The 21,390-nt window shown below is 50.8% G+C and overlaps 1 protein-coding gene across 1 annotated transcript; it reads right to left on the bottom strand.

Moving 5' to 3' along the window:
* Positions 1–600: 600 nt before the first annotated feature.
* Positions 601–13,508, bottom strand: THYN1 (thymocyte nuclear protein 1). Its single transcript, XM_038754354.1, has 8 exons — positions 13,422–13,508; positions 10,098–10,167; positions 3,961–4,472; positions 3,218–3,286; positions 1,430–1,522; positions 1,214–1,309; positions 878–1,028; positions 601–784 (listed from the first exon to the last, which is right to left on the bottom strand). Exons 2-8 carry the CDS (start codon positions 10,138–10,140, stop codon positions 738–740), a joined length of 1,011 nt encoding a protein of 336 aa, XP_038610282.1. The 5' UTR covers positions 10,141–10,167; positions 13,422–13,508; the 3' UTR covers positions 601–737.
* Positions 13,509–21,390: the final 7,882 nt, after the last annotated feature.

Here is a 21,390-nt window from a genome sequence, read left to right on the forward strand (position 1 = left end):
GTACTAAAACCAAGCAGTGCAACTTGTAATTAAGCAGCTGCGGCGTTTACATGTTTCTCAATTTGTTGTCTTTTCAACGGCTGTATTTTAAAAACGCGGATTAAAAGGCCCTGACCGGCAGAGCCACGCGCTGGTCGGGTTCACGGTTGTGGCGGTTTGTCGTCCCGAGGGCTTCGGCTCCATCCTGGGACGGAGATAAACAGCCGCCGTCTTTCGGTCCCGCTCTCACCCCCCTCGTGTAGCCCGAGATCGGAGTGGGTTGCCAAAACCCCCAGCCCAACCCCGCTTTCTCCCCACCCGATGGGACTGGAAAAGAGCCCAGCTTCTACAGCCTCTGCTATCGCTGTCCGAAGGACCGGTCTACAAGCTAGCCCAGAGGGAAATGAGGTGCCTACCGCAGACCCGAGCTGGAAATTGGGTAGGTTCAATCCACCCTTCACCGGCCTGATCTTGGCCCTACCCAATTAACCAGGCTCAAGTCAGCTGGAGCTCAGAAGGGGGGAAAACTCCCACCTCCCAATGCCCCCTTAGGCTGAGGATGACTCCGGTTCAAGGAGCCCGAGCTGCAGGCCAGCACAGGCGAAGACCCACACTCTCCACTCGACTTGTACCTTGACGCTTTTATTAAAAAGATCGGACATACACACGGCAAAGGAAATAACCAGCAAGGCCCCTCACCTCTGGGGAGATGGGCCAAGCGGTCTTGCTTTGAGAGAAATGCTTCCAGCTGAATCCTGTTAAGTTGGCTTCTTGTCCTCAAGGCTCACAATAAAGTCGAATTCCTCTGCGGCGGAAGAAAGAGGGGAGAAAAGTTGTGTTGGGGAATGAGGCGGGGCTTGCCCTTCCCGGGGCCGGGGGGGTGCGGAGGGGATCTCACCTGGTGTCACGGGCTGCACGATGAGCTTCGGGCGCGTGAAGAGAGCCAGTGCCTTCAAGGGGCCCCCTGAGGCTTTGTGCTCCAGGTGATAGGCCTTGAGCTCGGCCAGAGGGATGAGGCGTTTGGTCATGCGCACAAACTGGACATCCACCTGCGAGGAGACGGCCCCCTCAAACAACAGAGCAGGGATGCGGGCCCGGCCCCCCTACGGAGCAGGCCTTCCTCTTGCCCCCACGGCGCCCCGGGTTCCAGCAACCCTCTCCCGGCCCCCGAAACCCTCTGGGTGCACGTGTTCCCTTCGCTCGCTTTCCTCGACCTCAAGACTTAGCCACTCACCATGCACCACTTGGGGTTGTCCTTGGAGCTGGAAGCGTCGTAATGGGGGGCCTTCGGCTCAAACTGCGTGTGGTCGGGGTAGGCCGTCTTCACAACCTAAGGCGAACGGAAAGTAAGGCCGGCCCGACTGAGCCCTCTGCCCCTCGGCACAAATTGGGGAGCCATTGCCGGTCCCCACCCCCGCCGCCTTCTCCCCCCAGGGAACCGTGTCCTTACCCGCATGACGCCGACGATGCCGGGGTGTCTGCAGTTGCAGTGGTAGAAGAAGGACTCTTCGCCGACCTTCATGCGTCTCATGAAATTCCGAGCCTATCCCGGGAGGGGAAGGAGGAGATTGCAGGCACGGATTGTGGGAGAGACGACGGGAGGAGCCGCCGCCTGCCTCAGGCCCATCCGTCACGGTTCTTGAACATGCTGGGTTCAGCCTGGGTGGCCCAAGTGCTCCCTCCCCACATTTCAGATTCCCTCGGGCTGAGGGGATGAAAGGTCCCGGGGCCTGCCACGTCAGTCGGTCCCTGGGCGGGCCGAGGTCCGCCCACCTCCCATGGGAGAGGGAAGGCCCAGCAGGGAGGGTGACAGGTTAACCCCCACGCTTTCTGGGACTGCCTGGGACGGTCCCTCTTCGGCTCACTTACGTTCCAGAGGAACTAGTACTGACAGAAAGTACTAACTAGCTGCTGGTTACTGAACCCTTCTGAGGGGAATAGAGGGCTAGACAGCCATGTGGGTCATTCGAGACAAAAACCAAAGGGGGGAAAGGAAAAAGAAAACCCAAGCCCCCCACATCTCCAGAAGCTACAGGGATGTGGCCTCTCCTCACCCCACACCACACCGGCTTAGAGGCCCAGGACCATAGCGCAGCCCTGGTTCCAGCGCTTAGACAGTGCCTTGCACATAGTAAGCGCTTAATAGATGCCATCATTATTATTACTCCCTGTCTGCCCTCCCCCCACTCTTTTATCTCAGTCCCTTTCTCGCCCAGCAGTCCCCTCTTAGCTTGGCGCTGCCTGGTGACAACCAAGCCCAACAGGTGCTTCCAACCTCCTATTTGGACCGCGAACAACAGAACTCTAGCCTTTTGTGCCCGGTCTTTTTAAAAGATCGCAATAAGCCACCGGAGCTGAAGCGCGTTCTGCTTGGAATAAGGACTTGTGGCCCGCCGTCGGCCGCACCCTCGTCTCTCTAATCCGCCCCAAGTCTGGCATCATCTTGACCGTGAGCCATCAAGCGGGGTCTCATCTCTTCCCAGGGGTCTTCCCCGCTTCAGCCCTCCCTCTCCCTTCCGTAACGGCTACTCACTTGGAGCTGTGCCCTTTCGGCGCTTGCTTTCCACCCCCCAGCACTTCCGGACACATCTAATATTTATTTATATTCACGTTCGTCTCCCACTCTAGACCATAAGCTTGTGGCTGACAGGTCACACGTCGGCCAACTGTTGTTTTGTGATCTGCGATCTGCACACGAGTAAGCGCTCAATAAATACCACTGATTGACAGTAGTCTTTGGCGGTCTTAACCAGGCCCACCAAGAGCCCCAGGCTATGTGTGCGGCATCTCGGTCCACTGGGTCAAAACAGGGCAAGGGGATCCACGTCCGCTGCTGCAGGCCCAACCCCTGTGGCCCCTGTCCCTACGGTAGGATCCACCGAGCCCGGAGTTGCCACAAGCAGGGAAATCGGTGGCCATCCTTTCTTCGAGGCCAAGCTACAAGTACAATCTGCCCATTTCAGAGCACCTTCTACTCATTCAGTTCCAGAGGGCACGGTTTAGTTCTACCTCTCCCGACTAACCCTGACCAGAGGCTCTGTCTGACCGGGTAGACAAGGGTCTGCCTGCCACCCCCATAGAAGGGGGGCAAAAAGCTACGGGAGTTATACTGACGCAGAGAATGAGTTGAAGGGGCCGGGAATCGTGTCTACTTACCCTACTGTACTGCCCAAAGGCAGCACTCAAATACCAGTGACGATGTGGACGGGGCTAGATGGTGTGTGATCGCCTCTCTTACCTGATAGTTACGGACACCATCCCAGCACGTCGTCTGGTTGGGCTGAACCTTGAGGTCCTCGATGCTGAACTGCCCGACGGGGAAAAAGAGGCGAGCGTCAGAGAAACCACCGAGCCCAGGGAGGCTTTCTTTACCGGGGCTGGCGCCGAGGACGCCCGTCCGGGCTCTGGGCAGGGCAGCCCCGCCTTCGCCAACGGCTTTAATCAAGCACCGAAAAATCAAAAAACGCAGGTCCTCGAGGAGCTTGCACACCACTCGGGGAGACAGATGGGCAAATTCCCAACTCCCACCACCACGCATGCCCAAGACGGAAGGAAACTAGCCCCGGGCCACCCTGGGAGGGGACAGGAACCCCACCGGCTTCCTGACTCCCGGCCTGAATGGGACCGCATCTGGGTCGTCTTTTATTTTTTCCACCCGCCCACCGGGCCTCCAAGGGGTAAGGTTTCTCTGTAGCCTCAACCGTGAAGAAGTACGCGACTGGGAACACAGAGCCCCGGGTTCTAGTGCCCGCTCTGCCTCTCGCCTGCTGTGTGACCGTGGTTAAGTTATATCTGTTCATCCTCCCTGGGCTTTGAGGCCACGTTCACCCCAGTGCTGCAGCCCATTTTTTCTTCCACCACCCGAGTCAACAGAAAATAGCCCCTTGCCTGAAACACGCGGTAAAGTGTGCTGTTTTCTACCCACGGGGTCTCCTACAAGCTGTTGTTTCCTTATCACCCGGTGGCTGCTAGGGCTCTCACCTTCACGTCCACGCCTTTCTCCAGCCGACTCTCCGGCTCCGACTTCATCAGCCAGTGGCGCGCTGGCACGGTGTTGCCGTCGCTTTCCTTCTTAGAGTCCTTGGCTGGCTCCTTCGGTGGGTCCTTGGCCGGCTCCTTGGCCGGTTCTTTGGCCGGCTCCTTGGCCGGCTCCTTGGCGGGTTCTTTGGCCGGCTCCTTGATCGGTTCTTTGGCCGGCTCCTTGACCGGCTCCTTGGCGGGTTCTACGGCCGGCTCCTTGGCGGGCTCCTTGGCGGGCTCGTTCTCGGGCTCCTTGGCCGGCTCCTTCTCGGGTTCCTTGGCCGGCTCCTTCTCGGGTTCTTTGGCCGGCTCCTTCTCGGGGTTGTTGGCCGGCTCCTTCTCGGGGTTGTTGGCCGTCTCACCCTCGGGGGTTGAGCTTCTCTTCTGAAGTTTGGGGGCCGTGGTGTCTTCCTCCGCTGCCGCCTCCCCCGAGAGCTCGGACTTGGGGAGGTCAGCCTCTGACTCATTCACATCTGCCGACACACACGTACACACATACCTTTCAGAGGGCTATTCTGGCGTCGGATAGACGGCCGGGTCTGCCCTCAGAGGACTTCTGGGATGGAGCTGAAGACTGGCCTCGTGGCTTGCACGGGTAGGCCACATTGGACATCGCAACTCCAACCGCAATTGTGCGTATTTACTATTTATTTTGTGAATATGTTTTGTTTTGTCGTCTGTCTCCCCCTTCTAGACTGCGAGCCCGCTGCCGGGTAGGGACCGTCTCTACGTGTTGCCGACTTGTACTTCCCAGGCGCTTAGTAAGCGCTCAATAAATACGACTGAATTCCATTTCATTATCTGTTATCCGTTACCCCCAGCTCCTCCAGGCATGAACTGGACTGGAGATAAGAGGCCACGGCCTTCTCTCCTCGGTAACAGACAGGGAAGGGTTCGGGTGGCTATATTATAGTGAAACTGGCAAACATCTGGCAACATTTTTCCACTTCTACCAGGCATCTTGGTAACTCACAGCCTAGCGTGGCAAAGCAGGCCCTTTCTGAGTTGGCATCAGGGAGCGTTAGACTGGCCCGACAGTCACACCTTGAGCCCCAGAGCCAGTTTTAAGAGAAACAAAGGGCGGTCGTCTGCCGTGCGAACTCGGGCAAGTTCTACCTTCTAACTGGGTTACTTCATCTGTAAAGTTGGCTCCACCGCGGATCTGCTCTGTGACCTTGGGCAAGCCACTTCACTTCTCTGGGCCTCAGTTCCCTCACCTGTAAAACGGGGATTAAGACTGCGAGCCCCATGGGGGAAAGAGACTGTGTCCAACTGGATTAGCTTGTATAATAATAATAATAATGATGAGGGCATTTATTAAGCGCTCACTATGTGTATCTACCCCGGCGCTCGGCACGTGGTAAGTGCTTAACAAATACCATCGTCATTATTATTGAGTGCCACTGGAATTCGGGAGAGGCCGCCCATCCCCACGCTATCGGGAATCCCAACAGCCCCTGCTCCAATCGAGGAACGGAGATGAAAACCCCCACGGCGTCAGGCCGCCTCGATTTCTACAACTTGGGAGGGCCGTGACTGGGGCTGTTGGACTGAACCCCGAGGACCCTGAAAATACACATCCCTAACCACGGGGCCCTACCGCTCTTGGATTTATCACCGTCCTGTACCGTCTGGGCTTTGTGGCATAATAACACATCTGTCCCCAACCCTCTTCCCTAACCACATTCTTCCACTGCGAGTCTCCTGGTGACCAGGGACTGTGTCTTATTTTCACCCGTGTATTTTCTCCCCACGGCTCCATACAGAGCTTTACACAAATTCTATTTCTACCACCTCATCCGGTCTCAAAACCTGATCTTAAGACCACGGGAGCAGCAGCAGCACCAGGCCCCAAGTAATCCTAAAACAGAAGCAGCGTGGCGCAGTGGAAAGAGCCCGGGCTTTGGAGTCAGAGGTCATGGGTTCAAATCCCGGCTCCGCCAACTGTCGGCTGTGTGACTATGGACAAGTCACTTAACTTCTCTGTGCCCGTTACCTCATCTGAAAAATGGGGATTAAGACTGCGAGCCCCTCGTGGGACAACGTGATCACCTCGTGACCTCCCCAGTGCTTAGAACAGTGCGTTTGCACATAGTAAGCGCTTAATAAATGCCACCATCATTATTATTATTTCTCTGGAAGGTGGGCGCCGGTCCCAGAGTCAGGAATCATATTTACTATTCTACTTATTTTGTCAACGATGTGCATCTAGCTTTACTTCTGTTTATTCTGATGACTCGACACCCGACCAGATGTTTTGTTTTGTTCCCTGTCTCCCCCTTCTAGACTGTGAGCCCGTTGTTGGGTAGGGACCGTCTCTGTATGTTGCCAACTTGTACTTCCCAAGCGCTCAGTACGGTGCTCTGCACACGGTAAGCGCTCAATAAATATGATTGATTGAATGAATGAATGAATCTAGACTGTGAGCCCATTTTTGGGTAGGGACCGTTTCTCTATGTTGCCAACTTGTACTTCCCAAGAGCTTAGTACAGTGCTCCGCACACGATAACCGCTCGATAAATATGATTGAATGAATGAATCTAGACTGAGCCCATTACTGGGTAGGGACCGTCTCTCTATGTTGCCAACTTGTACTTCCCAAGCGCTTAGTACAGTGCTCCACACATGGTAAGCGCTCAATAAGTACGACTGAATGAATCTAGACTGTGAGCCCATTATTGGGTCGGGACCGTCTCTCTATGTTGCCAACTGGTACTTCCCAAGCGCTTAGTACAGTGCTCCGCACACGGTAAGCGCTCAATAAATACCACTGAATGAATGAATCTGAAGGAATGCTGGATTTAGGAGCCCCTATTGGATAGGGAGGACAGACTGGCCTATTGAGGAGCAGCAGGGCCTGGAGCTTAGAACAGTGCTCTGCACACAGTAAGCGCTTAACAAATACCATTATTATTATTATCATCATTAGAGCTGGGAAATCAGAGGACCTGGGTTGGGAAGCAGCGTGGCTGTGGAAAGAGCCCGGGCTTTGGAGTCAGAGGTCAGGGGTTCAAATCCCAGCTCCACCGTCAGCTGTGTGACTTTGGGCAAGTCACTTCACTTCTCTGTGCCTCAGTTCCCTCATCTGGAAAATGGGGGTGAAGACCGTGAGCCCCTCCGTGGGCCAACCTGATCACCTTATAACCTCCCCAGCGCTTAGAACGGTGCTTTGCACATAGTAAGCGCTTAATAAATGCCATCATCATTATTAATTTGGCTCGGCCACTTGGCTGCTGAGTGAATTTGGGCCAGTCCTAATGTCTCACTGGGTTCTTTCGACTGGAAAGGTGGGATTAAGGCTGTGAGCCCCCCAAGGGACCCAGTCTAAAGGGATTAGCTTGTATCCACTCGAGGTATCGGTGCGATGTCCGGCACGTCCAATAAAGGGAATGATTTTGGGCAAGTCACTTCACTTCTCTGTGCCTCACTTCCCTCATCTGGAAAATGGGGATTAAGACTGTGAGCCTTAAGGGATTAGCTTGTATCCACTCGAGGTATCGGTGCCGTGTCCGGCACGTCGAATAAAGGGAATGACTTTGGGCAAGTCACTTCACTTCTCTGTGCCTCAGTTCCCTCATCTGGAAAATGGGGATTAAGACTGTGAGCCTTAAGGGATTAGCTTGTATCCACTCGAGGTATCGGTGCCGTGTCCGGCACGTCGAATAAAGGGAATGACTTTGGGCAAGTCACTTCACTTCTCTGTGCCTCAGTTCCCTCATCTGGAAAATGGGGATTAAGACTGTGAGCCTTAAGGGATTAGCTTGTATCCACTCGAGGTATCGGTGCCGTGTCCGGCGGCGTCGAAAAATGGGAATAAATAATTAGAGCCAAAAAACTCCATCAGTCGCCTCTAGGTGGCGCTGCCCTGCGCGGGAGGGGGGGGCCCGATACTTTGCAAATTCATTCATTCATTCACTCATTCATTCAGTCGTATTTATTGAGCGCTTACTGTGTGCAGAGCACTGTACTAAACGCCTGGGAAGTCCAAGTCGGCAACATAGAGACGGTCCCTACCCAACAGCGGGCTCACAGTCTAGAAGGGGGAGACGGACAACGAAACAAAACACGGAGACGGTGTCCAAATCGTCAGAACAAATAGAATTAAGGCTATCCGCACATCATTAACAAAATAAAAATAGTAAATTCATTCATTCAATCGTATTTATTGAGCGCTTACTGTGCGCAGACCACTGCACTAAGCGCTTGGGAAGTCCAAGTTGGCAACATATAGGGACGGTCCCTACCCAACAAAGGGCTCACGCGTACTAAACGTTTTCCAATGGCTGCTAATCAATCAATCGATCGTATTTATTGAGCGCTTACTGTGTGCAGAGCACTGTACTAAGCGCTTGGGAAGTACAAGTTGGCAACTTATAGGGACGGTCCCTACCCAACAGCGGGCTCACACGTACTAAATGTTTTCCAATGGCTGTTAATCAATCAATCGATCATATTTATTGAGCGCTTACTGTATGCAGAGCACTGTACTAAGCGCTTGGGAAGTCCAAGTTGGCAACATATAGGGACGGCCCCTACCCAACAGCGGGCTCACACTTACTAAACGTTTTCCAATGGCTGTTAAGACTGTCCAAATATTTCCTAACGCTGTGTTGTGATGACCCAGCCAAGAGGAAAAAGTCTCAACTGTATTTTCCACACAGTCTTATAGATGTATAAGATGTGGAGGAGCAGCGTGGCTCGGTGGAAAGAGCGCGGGCTTTGGAGTCAGAGGTCATGGGTTCAAATCCCGGCTCCGCCAACTGTCAGCTGGGTGGCTTTGGGCAAGTCACTTCACTTCTCTGGGCCTCAGTTCCCTCATCTGGAAAATGGGGATTAAGACTGTGAGCCCCCGTGGGACAACCTGATCACCTTGTAACCTCCCCAGCGCTTAGATCAGTGCTTTGCACATAGTAAGCGCTTAATAAATGCCATGATTATTATTACTAGTAGTAGGTAAGATATAGATGTAGTTTTATAGCTGCAAATGGCAAAGTATATGTTTGCACATATTTTTTGCTCTATTTATTTATTTACTTTACTAGTACATATTTTGTTATGTTTTGTTGCCTGTCCTCCCTCAGCTGTGTGACTTTGGGCAAGTCACTGAACTTCTCTGTGCCTCAGTTCCCTCACCTGCAAAATGGGGATGACGACCGGGAGCCCCTGCGGGCCCACCCGATCACCTTGTAATCTTCCCAACGCTTAGCACAGTGCTTTGCATATAGTAAGCGCTCAATAAATGCCATTATTATTATTATTCTAGACTGGGAGCCCGCTGTTGGGTAGGGACCGTCTTCTCTATGTTGCCGACTAGTACCTCCCAAGCGCTTAGTATTTGTTCATTCAGTAGTATTTATTGAACGCTGACCGTGTGCAGAGCACTGTACTAAGCGCTTGGGAAGGACAAGTGGGCGACATATAGAGATGGTCCCAACATTGGGCTCACAGTCTGGAAGACTGTGATAGTTTAGTTATCTAGAAGACTCACCTCCCCATTCATTCATTCAATTGTATTTATTGAGCACTTACCGTGTGCAGAGCACTGTACTAAGCGCTTGGGAAGGACAAGTTGGCGACATATAGAGACGGTCCCAACATTGGGCTCACAGTCTGGAAGACTGTGATAGTTTAGTTATCTAGAAGACTCCCCTCCCCATTCATTCATTCATTCATGCATTCAATTGTATTTATTGAGCGCTTACCGTGTGCAGAGCACTGTACTAAGCGCTTGGGAAGGACAAACTGGCGACATACAGAGACGATCCCTACCCAACATTGGGCACAGTCTAGAAGACTGCAATAATTTAGTTATCTAGAAGACTCACCTTCCCATTCATTCAATCGTATTCATTGAGCGCTTACCGTGTGCAGAGCACTGGACTGAGCGCTTGGGAAGGACAAGTTGGCGACACAGAGAGACGGCCCCTACCCAACGGTGGGCTCACAGTCTAGGATAACGGAACAGCGGGCTGACGGTCCCCAGCGCCGGCGGAGCTCAGTACAGTGCTCCGCACCCGGTGAGCGCTCAGTAAATACGACCGAATGGACGCAACGGCGAGGGCGGGCAAGCAGGGATGCCGGCCAGCCCCTTCACTCACCTGGCACGGCGGCCGGTTCTTTTCTCTTCACGGGCTGTGCCATGGTGCCACCGCGTCCCTCGGAGGGTACCTAGGAGGGAGCAGATGAGATTCAGCACGTCGAGGGGCTCGAGGGGAGACCCCGGGGCGCCTACCACCCTCCCAAGGGTAGGGACTGTCTCTGTATGTTGCCAACTTGTCCTTCCCAAGCGCTCAGTACAGTGCTCTGACACAGTAAGCGCTCAATAAATGCGACTGAGTGAATATGAGGCCACCAGGCTGGGCCTGAAGCGATCGATCTATCAATCAATCGTATTTATTGTACTAAGTGCTACAATATAAGTTGGCTATAAGTGCTATATATATATGCACTATACTATATATATATATGCTATAAGTTGGCAACATATAGAGACGGTCCCTACCCAACAGTGGGCTCCCAGTCTAGAAGCGACGGCGGTGGGGGGGGAAAAAGAGGCGGCTGTGGGTTGGCATCAAGCGCTTAGTCCAGTGCTCCGCACACAGTAAGCGCTCAATAAATACGATTGGATGGATGAATGAATGAGGCCACCGGGCTGGGACTGAAGCGATGGCGGTGGGAGGAAAAGAGGCGGCTGTGGGTTGGCATCGAGCGCTTAGTACAGTGCCCCGCACACGGTAAGCGCTCAGTCAATCAATCAAATTTACTGGGCGCTTACTGTGTGCAGAGCACTGCACTAAGCGCTTGGGAAGTCCAAGTTGGCAACATCTCGAGACGGTCCCTACCCCACAGTGGGCTCACAGTCTACAAAGGGGAGGTGGAGAACAAAAACCAAACATATTAACAAAATGAAATAAATAGGATATGTACAAGTAAAATAAAGAAATACAAAAAAAAAAATCAATCATCAATAAATACGATCGGATGAATGTGAGGCCACCGGGCTGGGCCCGAAGCCACGGCGGTGGCAGGGGGGAAAAGAGGCGGCTGTGGGTTGGCATCAAGCGCTTAGTACAGTGCCCTGCACACGGTAGGCGCTCAGTCAATCCATCAATCGTATTTCTTGGGCGCTTACTGTGCGCAGAGCACCGTACTAAGCGCTTGGGAAGTCCAAGTTGACAACATATAGTAGCCGGTCCCTACCCCACAGTGGGCTCACAGTCTAGAAGGGGGAGACGGAGAACAAAAACAAAACATATTAGCAAAATGAAATAAATAGAATAGATATGTACAAGTAATTAGCAAAATGAAATAAATAGGATATGTACAAGTAAAATAAAGAAATACAAAAAAAAAATCAATCAATCAATCAATACGATTGGATGAATGTGAGGCCACCGGGCTGGGCCCGAAGCGACAGTGGTGTGGTGGGGGGGAAGAGGCGGCTGTGGGTTGGCATCAAGCGCTTAGTACAGTGCCCCGCACACGGTAAGCGCTCAGTCAATCCATCAATCGTATTTCTTGGGCGCTTACTGTGTGCAGAGCACTGTACTAAGCGCTTGGGAAGTCCAAGTTGACAACATATAGTAGACGGTCCCTACCCCACAGTGGGCTCACAGTCTAGAAGGGTGAGACGGAGAACAAAAACAAAACATATTAGCAAAATGAAATAAATAGAATAGATATGTACAAGTAATTAGCAAAATGAAATAAATAGGATATGTACAAGTAAAATAAAGAAATACAAAAAAAAAATCAATCAATCAATCAATACGATTGGATGAATGTGAGGCCACCGGGCTGGGCCCGAAGCGACAGTGGTGTGGGGGGGGGGGGGGGGAAGAGGCGGCTGTGGGTTGGCATCAAGCGCTTAGTACAGTGCCCCGCACACGGTAAGCGCTCAGTCAATCCATCAATCGTATTTCTTGGGCGCTTACTGTGTGCAGAGCACTGTACTAAGCGCTTGGGGAGTCCAAGTTGACAACATATAGTAGACGGTCCCTACCCCACAGTGGGCTCACAGTCTAGAAGGGGGAGACGGAGAACAAAAACAAAACATATTAGCAAAATGAAATAGAGTAGATATGTACAAGTAAAATAAAGAAATACAAAAAAAATCAATCAATCGTATTTCTTGAGCGCTTACTGTGCGCAGAGCACCGTACTAAGCGCTTGGGAAGTCCAAGTTGACAACATATAGTAGACGGTCCCTACCCCACAGTGGGCTCACAGTCTACAAGGGGGAGACGGAGAACAAAAACCAAACATATCAGGAAAATGAAAGAGTAGATATGTACAAGTAAAATAAAGAAATACAAAAAAAAATCAATCAATAAAAACGATCGGATGAATGTGAGGCCACCGGGCTGGGCCCGAAGCCACGGCGGTGTGGGGGGGGAAGAGGCGGCTGTGGGCTGGCATCAAGCGCTTAGTACAGTGCCCTGCACACAGTAAGCGCTCAATCAATCGTATTTGTTGAGCGCTTACTGTGTGCAGAGCACCGTACTAAGCGCTTGGAAAGTCCAAGTTGACAACATATAGTAGACGGTCCCTACCCCACAGTGGGCTCACAGTCTACAAAGGGGAAATGGAGAACAAAAACCAAACATATTAACAAAATGAAATAAATAGGATATGTACAAGTAAAATAAAGAAATACAAAAAAAAAATCAATCAATAAAAACGATCGGATGAATGTGAGGCCACCGGGCTGGGCCCGAAGCCACGGCGGGGAGTGGGGGGGGAAAGAGGCGGCTGGGGGCTGGCGTCAAGCGCTCGGTCCGCAGTAGGCGCTCAGTAAGAATCAAATGATTCTTATTGATTGAAATGATTCGATCAAACGAAAGAAAATAACGGGTGGGTAAAGAGGATGGAGGGACCGGGCGGCCCGAGGCCACAAAGCGGGTCCCTTCCCTTCCCTTCCCTTCCCCTCAGCGGCCGGGCCTTGTTCGTCAATGGCCGCGGGGCGGTGAGGTCACGGCGCGCGGAGGGCGGGAAAGCGGGAGGGCGGCGGGGCCCGTTGAAAGAGGAACGTGGGAGCAGGGCCGACGGAGGCCTCCAGGGGGATAAAGGCGGCCGCCGCCGCGCCAACGGGCCGGTCTGGGCCGGATGGCGCCGGTTCGGGTCGGGCCTCGCCTCAGCCGACTCCCCAAGCCCAACGGTTCCCACATGGCGGTTGGGCGGCCCGGGCCCAGCGGGGGCCGACGGCGCTCGGCCTGGGCCTCGGGCCTGGGCCCTGGCGGCCGGCCGGCGTTGGGGGCCCGATGGCGCTCGGCCTCCGGCCCGGGAAACGCGGCGGATCGCGGCCGATGGCGCTCGGCCTCCGCGATGGGGGCCCCCCCCGTCCCCCATCGTGATGGCGGCGGCGGCCCCAGCCGTCCCCCCCCCCCCCTTCCCCGCATCCGTCCGGTCCCCGGGCCCCGCACCTTCCCCTATCGCCGTCAGGCTCCGTAGGCGGCGGGAACAACTGGGCCCACCACGCTGCGCCCGAGCCCGCGTCGCCTCCAAGCCCCGCCCGCCGCTCCTTCCCCTGCCTCCGCCCGCCCAGTTCGACGCTCGGCTCCGCCCCCGGGGCCCCGAGACCCAACGAGGACTCCCGCAATCATCATCATCATCGTCATCAATCGTATTTATTGAGCGCTTACTGTGTGCAGAGCACTGGACTAAGCGCTTGGGAAGGCCAAGTTGGCAACATCTAGAGACAGTCCCTACCCAACAGTGGGCTCACAGTCTCAAAGGGGGAGACAGAGAACAAAACCAAACATACTAACAAAATATAATGAATAGAATAGATGTGTACAAGTAAAATGAATAGAGTAATAAATATGTATATATGTATATATGGTTGTACATATTTATTACTCTGTTTATTTATTTATTTATTTTACTTGTACATTTCTATCCTACTTATCTTATTTTGTTGGTATGTTTGGTTCTGTTCTCTGTCTCCCCCTTTTAGACTGTGAGCCCACTATCGGGTAGGGACTGTCTCTATGTGATGCCAATTTGTACTTCCCAAGCGCTTAGTACAGTGCTCTGCACATAGTAAGCGCTCAATAAATACGATTGATTGATTGATTGATATGTACAAACATATATACAGGTGCTGTGGGGAGGGGAAGGAGGTAAGATGGGGGGGATGAAGAGGGGGAAAGGAAGGAGGGCGCTCAGTCTGGGAAGGCCTCCTGGAGGAGGTGAGCTCTCAGTAGGGCCTTGAAGGGAGGAAGAGAGCCATGCCGCCGCTCAATCCGAGCCCCAGCAAGGGGGGCGGAGAACTACAACTCCCAGAATGCCGCCGCCCGGCCCGAGCCCCGGCAAGCGGGCGGAGAACTACAACTCCCAGAATGCCGCCGCCGCCGCCCAGTCCGAGCCCCAGCGCGGGGATTGGGGAACTACGACTCCCAGAAGGCCGCCGCCGCCGCCCTCCAATCCGAGCCCCAGCGCGGGGACGGGGAACTACAACTCCCAGAATGCCGCCGCCGCCCGGTCCGAGCCCCGGCGCGGGGCCCTCTGGGAGCGGGGAGGGGGAACTCCAATTCCCAGAATGCAGCGGCGGCGGCGGCGGCGGCGAGAGAGGCCATGCTGAGGGGTTGCTGCTGCCGCTGCCGCCGCTGGAGGCTGCGGGCCCCGAGCCCTCGGACGCTCGTCTCCTGCATCGACCGTAAGGACGGGCCGCACGCGCGTGCGCGCTCCCTGCTCACTCGGTCACTCAGTCAGTCAGTCAGTCAGTCAGTCAGTCCTATTTATTGAGCGCTTACCGTGCGCGGAGCACTGGGCTAAACGCTTGGGAAGGACAAGTTGGCAGCATGATAAGAATGACGATGACGATGGCATTTATTAAGCGCTTGCTATGTGCCAGGCACCGTTCTAAGCGCCGGGGAGGCGACAAGGTGATCAGGTCTTGCCCTCGGGGGGCTCGCAGCCTTCATCCCCGTTTTCCAGATGAGGTAACTGAGGCCCAGAGAATATGATAATAATAATGATGGCATTTATTAAGCGCTTACTATGTGCCGAGCACTGTTCTAAGCGCTGGGGAGGTTACCAGGTGATCAGGTCTTCCCTCGGGGGGCTCGCAGCCTTCATCCCCGTTTTCCAGATGAGGTAACTGAGGCCCAGAGAATATGATAATAATAATGATGGCATTTATTAAGCGCTTACTATGTGCCGAGCACTGTTCTAAGCGCTGGGGAGGTTACCGGGTGATCAGGTCTTCCCCTCGGGGGGCTCGCAGTCTTCATCCCCATTTTCCAGATGAAGTCACTGAGGCCCAGAGAATATAATAATAATAATAATAACAATAATAATGATGGCATTTGTTAAGCGCTTGCTAAGGCCCAGAGAATATAATAATAATAATAATAATAATGGCATTTGTTAAGCGCTTGCTAAGGCCCAGAGAATATAATAATAATAATAATAATAATAATAGCATTTATTAAGCGCTTGCTAAGGCCCAGAGAATATGATAATAATAATAATAATAGCATTTGTTAAGCGCTTGCTAAGGCCCAGAGAATATGATACTAATAATAATAATAGCATTTATTAAGCGCTTGCTAAGGCCCAGAGAATATAGTAATAATAATAATAATAGCATTTATTAAGCGCTTGCTAAGGCCCAGAGAATATAATAATAATAATAATTATAATAGCATTTGTTAAGCGCTTGCTAAGGCCCAGAGAATATAATAATAGTAATTATAATAATAATAGCATTTATTAAGCGCTTGCTAAGGCCCAGAGAATATAATAATAATAATAATAATAGCATTTGTTAAGCGCTTGCTAAGGCCCAGAGAATATAATAATAATAATAATAGCATTTATTAAGCGCTTGTTAAGGCCCAGAGAATATAATAATAATAATAATAATAATAATAATAATAATAATAGCATTTGTTAAGCGCTTGCTAAGGCCCAGAGAATATAATAATAATAATAGCATTTATTAAGCGCTTGCTAAGGCCCAGAGAATATAATAATAATAATAATAATAATAATAACATTTATTAAGCGCTTGCTAAGGCCCAGAGAATATAATAATAATAATAATAATAATAATAATAATAATAATAATAGCATTTATTAAGCACTTGCTATGTGCCAAGCACTGTTCTTCTAAGCGCCGGGGAGGTTACAAGGTGATCAGGTCGTCCCTCAGGGGGCTCACAGTCTTCACTCCCGTTTTCCAGATGAGGTCACTGAGGCCCAGAGAATATAATAATAATAATGGCATTTGTTAAGCGCTTGCTAAGGCCCAGAGAATATAATAATGATAATAATAATAGTATTTATTGAGCGCTTACTGTGTGCAGAGCACTGTGCTAAGCGCTTGGGAAGTACTATGTGCCAAGCGCTGGGGAGGTGACAAAGAGAGATCAGGTCTTCCCCTCGGGGGGCTCGCAGTCTTCATCCCCGTTTTCCAGATGAAGTCACTGAGGCCCAGAGAATATAATAATGATAATAATAATTGCATTTGTTAAACGCTTGCTAAGGCCCAGAGAATATAATAATAATAATAATAATAATGGCATTTGTTAAGCGCTTGCTAAGGCCCAGAGAATATAATAATAATAATAATAATAGCATTTATTAAGCGCTTGCTAAGGCCCAGAGAATATAATAATAATAATAATAATAGCATTTATTAAGCACTTGCTAAGGCCCAGAGAATATAATAATAATAATAATAATAATAATAATGATAATAATAATAATAGCATTTATTAAGCACTTGCTATGTGCCAAGCACTGTTCTTCTAAGCGCCGGGGAGGTTACAAGGTGATCAGGTCGTCCCTCAGGGGGCTCACAGTCTTCACTCCCGTTTTCCAGATGAGGTCACTGAGGCCCAGAGAATATAATAATAATAATGGCATTTGTTAAGCGCTTGCTAAGGCCCAGAGAATATAATAATGATAATAATAATAGTATTTATTGAGCGCTTACTGTGTGCAGAGCACTGTGCTAAGAGCTTGGGAAGTACTATGTGCCAAGCGCTGGGGAGGTGACAAGGAGATCAGGTCTTCCCCTCGGGGGGCTCGCAGTCTTCATCCCCGTTTTCCAGATGAAGTCACTGAGGCCCAGAGAATATAATAATGATAATAATAATTGCATTTGTTAAACGCTTGCTAAGGCCCAGAGAATATAATAATAATAATAATAATAATGGCATTTGTTAAGCGCTTGCTAAGGCCCAGAGAATATAATAATAATAATAATAATAGCATTTATTAAGCGCTTGCTAAGGCCCAGAGAATATAATAATAATAATAATAATAGCATTTATTAAGCACTTGCTAAGGCCCAGAGAATATAATAATAATAATAATAATAATAATAATGATAATAATAATAATAGCATTTATTAAGCACTTGCTATGTGCCAAGCACTGTTCTTCTAAGCGCCGGGGAGGTTACAAGGTGATCAGGTCGTCCCTCAGGGGGCTCACAGTCTTCACTCCCGTTTTCCAGATGAGGTCACTGAGGCCCAGAGAATATAATAATAATAATGGCATTTGTTAAGCGCTTGCTAAGGCCCAGAGAATATAATAATGATAATAATAATAGTATTTATTGAGCGCTTACTGTGTGCAGAGCACTGTGCTAAGAGCTTGGGAAGTACTATGTGCCAAGCGCTGGGGAGGTGACAAGGAGATCAGGTCTTCCCCTCGGGGGGCTCGCAGTCTTCATCCCCGTTTTCCAGATGAAGTCACTGAGGCCCAGAGAATATAATAATGATAATAATAATTGCATTTGTTAAACACTTGCTAAGGCCCAGAGAATATAATAATAATAATAATAATAATGGCATTTGTTAAGCGCTTGCTAAGGCCCAGAGAATATAATAATAATAATAATAATAATAATAATAATAATAATAGCATTTGTTAAGCGCTTGCTAAGGCCCAGAGAATATAATAATAATAATAATAATAGCATTTATTAAGCGCTTGCTAAGGCCCAGAGAATATAATAATAATAATAATAGCATTTATTAAGCGCTTGCTAAGGCCCAGAGAATATAATTATAATAATAATAGCATTTATTAAGCGCTTGCTAAGGCCCAGATAATATAATAATAATAATAATAATAGCATTTGTTAAGCGCTTGCTAAGGCCCAGAGAATATAATAATAATAATAATAATAATAATAGCATTTATTAAGCGCTTGCTAAGGCCCAGAGAATATAATAATAATAATAATAGCATTTATTAAGCGCTTGCTAAGGCCCAGAGAATCTAATAATAATAATAATAATAATAGCATTTATTAAGCGCTTGCTAAGGCCCAGAGAATATAATAATAATGATAATAATAACATTTATTAAGCGCTTGCTAAGGCCCAGAGAATATAATAATAATAATAATAATAATAATAGCATTTATTAAGCACTTGCTATGTGCCAAGCACTGTTCTAAGCACTGGGGAGGTTACAAGGTGATCAGGTCGTCCCTCAGGGGGCTCACCGTCTTCACTCCCGTTTTCCAGATGAGGTCACTGAGGCCCAGAGAATATAATAATAATGGCATTTGTTAAGCGCTTGCTAAGGCCCAGAGAATATAATAATGATAATAATAATAGCATTTGTTAAGCACTTGCTATGTGCCAAGCACTGTTCTAAGCGCCGGGGAGGTTACAAGGTGATCAGGTCGGCCCTCAGGGGGCTCACAGTCTTCATCCCCATTATCCAGATGAGGTCACTGAGGCCCAGAGAATATAATAATAATAATAATAATAATAATAATAGCATTTGTTAAGCACTTGCTATGTGCCAAGCACTGTTCTAAGCACTGGGGAGGTTACACGGTGATCAGGTCGTCCCTCAGGGGGCTCACAGTCTTCACTCCCGTTTTCCAGATGAGGTCACTGAGGCCCAGAGAATATAATAATAATGGCATTTGTTAAGTGCTTGCTAAGGCCCAGAGAATATAATAATGATAATAATAATAGCATTTGTTAAGCGCTTGCTATGTGCCAAGCACTGTTCTAAGTGCTGGGGAGGTTACAAGGTGATCTGGTCGTCCCTCGGGGGGCTCACAGTCTTCATCCCCATTTTCCAGATGAGGCATCTGAGGCACAGAGAAGTGACGTGACTTGCCCAAAGTCACCCAGCTGACAATTGGCGGAGCCGACGATCTGAACCCGTGACCTCTGACTCCAAAGCCCGGGCTCTTCCTGCCGAGCCACTGCAGCCTGGCTGAGCGGAAAGAGCCCGGGTTTGGGAGGCCGAGGTCGTGGCTTCTAATCCACCACTTAGCGGCTGGGTGACTTGGGGCAAGCCACTTGGCTTCTCTGGGCCTCAGCGACCTCATCCGTCAAACGGGGATTAAAACCGGGAGCCCCACGGGGGACGACCTGATCACCTCGTTTCTACCCGGGTTTGGGAGTTAGAGGTCATGGGTTCTGATCCCAGCCCCGCCGCGTGTCAGCTGTTTGACCTTGAATGAGTCAATTCACAGAGATCTCCGCTCTCTGGACCCCACCCATCTTTCGGAGCGCCTCACACCCCACGTCGCCGCCCTCTCCTCTCTACCCAGTCTTGATGATCAGATTACTGCTCTCAACTCTACCCTTTCTACTCAGCTAGACTCACTCGTTCTCCTTTCCCTTCGCCGCTCTCGTACCACTAACCCACAGCCCTGGATCACTGCCACTGTCCGCCTCCTTCGCTCTTATGCTCGAGCTGCCAAGCGCTGCTGTTGAAAGTCTCAACACCAGGCCAACCTCGATCACTTCAAGTTTATCCTTTCCTGCCGTAACTCAGCCCTCTCCTCTGCCAGACAAAACCATTTCTCCTCCCTTATTGACACCCATGCCCATCACCCCCGCCAGCTCTTCCGTACATTCAACTCCCTTCTCAGGCCCCCGGTTCCTCCCCCTCCTCCTTCCCTCACCCCCAACGATCTGGCCTCCTACTTCATTAACAAAATTAAATCCATCAGGTCCGACCTCCCCAAAGTCTCTTCCCCCCCTTCTCCAACCCCCCGGCTCTCAACACTCTCTGCTATTCTCCCATCCTTCCCAGCAGTATCCTCAGAGGAGCTCTCCTCCCTCCTCTCAAGTGCTACTCCGGCCACCTGTGCTTCTGACCCCATTCCCTCTCATCTCATGAAATCTCTCGCTCCATCCCTTTTCTCCTCCTTAACGTCCATCTTCAACCGCTCACTCTCCACTGGTTCCTTCCCCTCTGCTTTCAAACATGCCCATGTCTCTCCCATCCAAAAAAAGCCTCTCTTGACCCCACCTCGCCTTCTAGTTATTGCCCCATCTCCCTCCTACCATTTATCGCCCCATCTCCCTCCTACCATTCCTTGCCAAACTCCTTGAATGAGTCATCTACACGCGCTGCCTCGAATTCCTCAACGCCAGCTCTCTCCACGACCCCCTCCAGTCTGGCTTCCGTCCCCTACATTCCACGGAAACTGCCCTCTCAAAGGTCACCAATGACCTCCTGCTTGCCAAATCCAACGGCTCCTACTCTGTCCTGATCCTCCTCGACCTCTCAGCTGCCTTCGACGCTGTGGACCACCCCCTTCTCCTCAACACGCTAGCCGACCTTGGCTTCGCAGACTCCGTCCTCTCCTGGTTCTCCTCTTATCTCTCCGGTCGTTCATTCTCAGTCTCTTTTGCAGGCTCCTCCTCCCCCTCCCATCCCCTTACTGTGGGGGTTCTCCAAGGTTCAGTTCTCGGTCCCCTTCTGTTCTCGATCTACACTCACTCCCTTGGTGACCTCATTCGCTCCCACGGCTTCAACTATCATCTCTACGCTGATGACACCCAGATCTACATCTCTGCCCCTGCTCTCTCCCCCTCCCTCTGGGCTCACATCTCCTCCTGCCCCTTCAGGACATCTCCATCTGGATGTCCGCCCGCCACCTAAAACTCAACATGTCCAAGACTGAGCTCCTTGTCTTCCCTCCCAAACCCTGCCCTCTCCCTGACTTTCCCATCTCTGTTGACAGCACTACCATCCTTCCCGTCTCACAAGCCCGCAACCTTGGTGTCATCCTCGACTCCGCTCTCTCATTCACCCCTCACATCCAAGCCGTCACCCAAACCTGCCGGTCTCAGCTCCGCAACATTGCCGAGATCCGCCCTTTCCTCTCCATCCAAACTGCTACCCTGCTCATTCAAGCTCTCATCTTATCCCGTCTGGACTACTGCACTAGCCTTCTCTCTGATCTGCCATCCTCGTGTCTCTCCCCACTTGAATCCCTACTTCACGCTGCTGCCCGGATTGTCTTTGTCCAGAAACGCTCTGGGCATGTTACTCCCCTCCTCAAAAATCTCCAGTGGCTACCAATCAACCTACACATCAGGCAGAAACTCCTCACCCTGGGCTTCAAGGCTGTCCATCACCTCGCCCCCTCCTACCTCACCTCCCTTCTCT

Source organism: Tachyglossus aculeatus, chromosome 11 (genome assembly GCF_015852505.1).
Source record: "Tachyglossus aculeatus isolate mTacAcu1 chromosome 11, mTacAcu1.pri, whole genome shotgun sequence".
Taxonomy (NCBI): domain Eukaryota; kingdom Metazoa; phylum Chordata; class Mammalia; order Monotremata; family Tachyglossidae; genus Tachyglossus; species Tachyglossus aculeatus.

Excerpts from the sequence above, each read along its gene's own strand:
- THYN1 (XM_038754354.1), bottom strand. The coding sequence starts at position 10,140 with ATGGCACAGCCCGTGAAGAGAAAAGAACCGGCCGCCGTGCCAG. Across the intron at positions 1,310-1,429 it reads GCATCGTCGGCGTCATGCGG|GTTGTGAAGACGGCCTACCC; the intron begins GTAAGGACACGG and ends CGTTCGCCTTAG. Across the intron at positions 1,029-1,213 it reads ACAACCCCAAGTGGTGCATG|GTGGATGTCCAGTTTGTGCG; the intron begins GTGAGTGGCTAA and ends GTCTCCTCGCAG.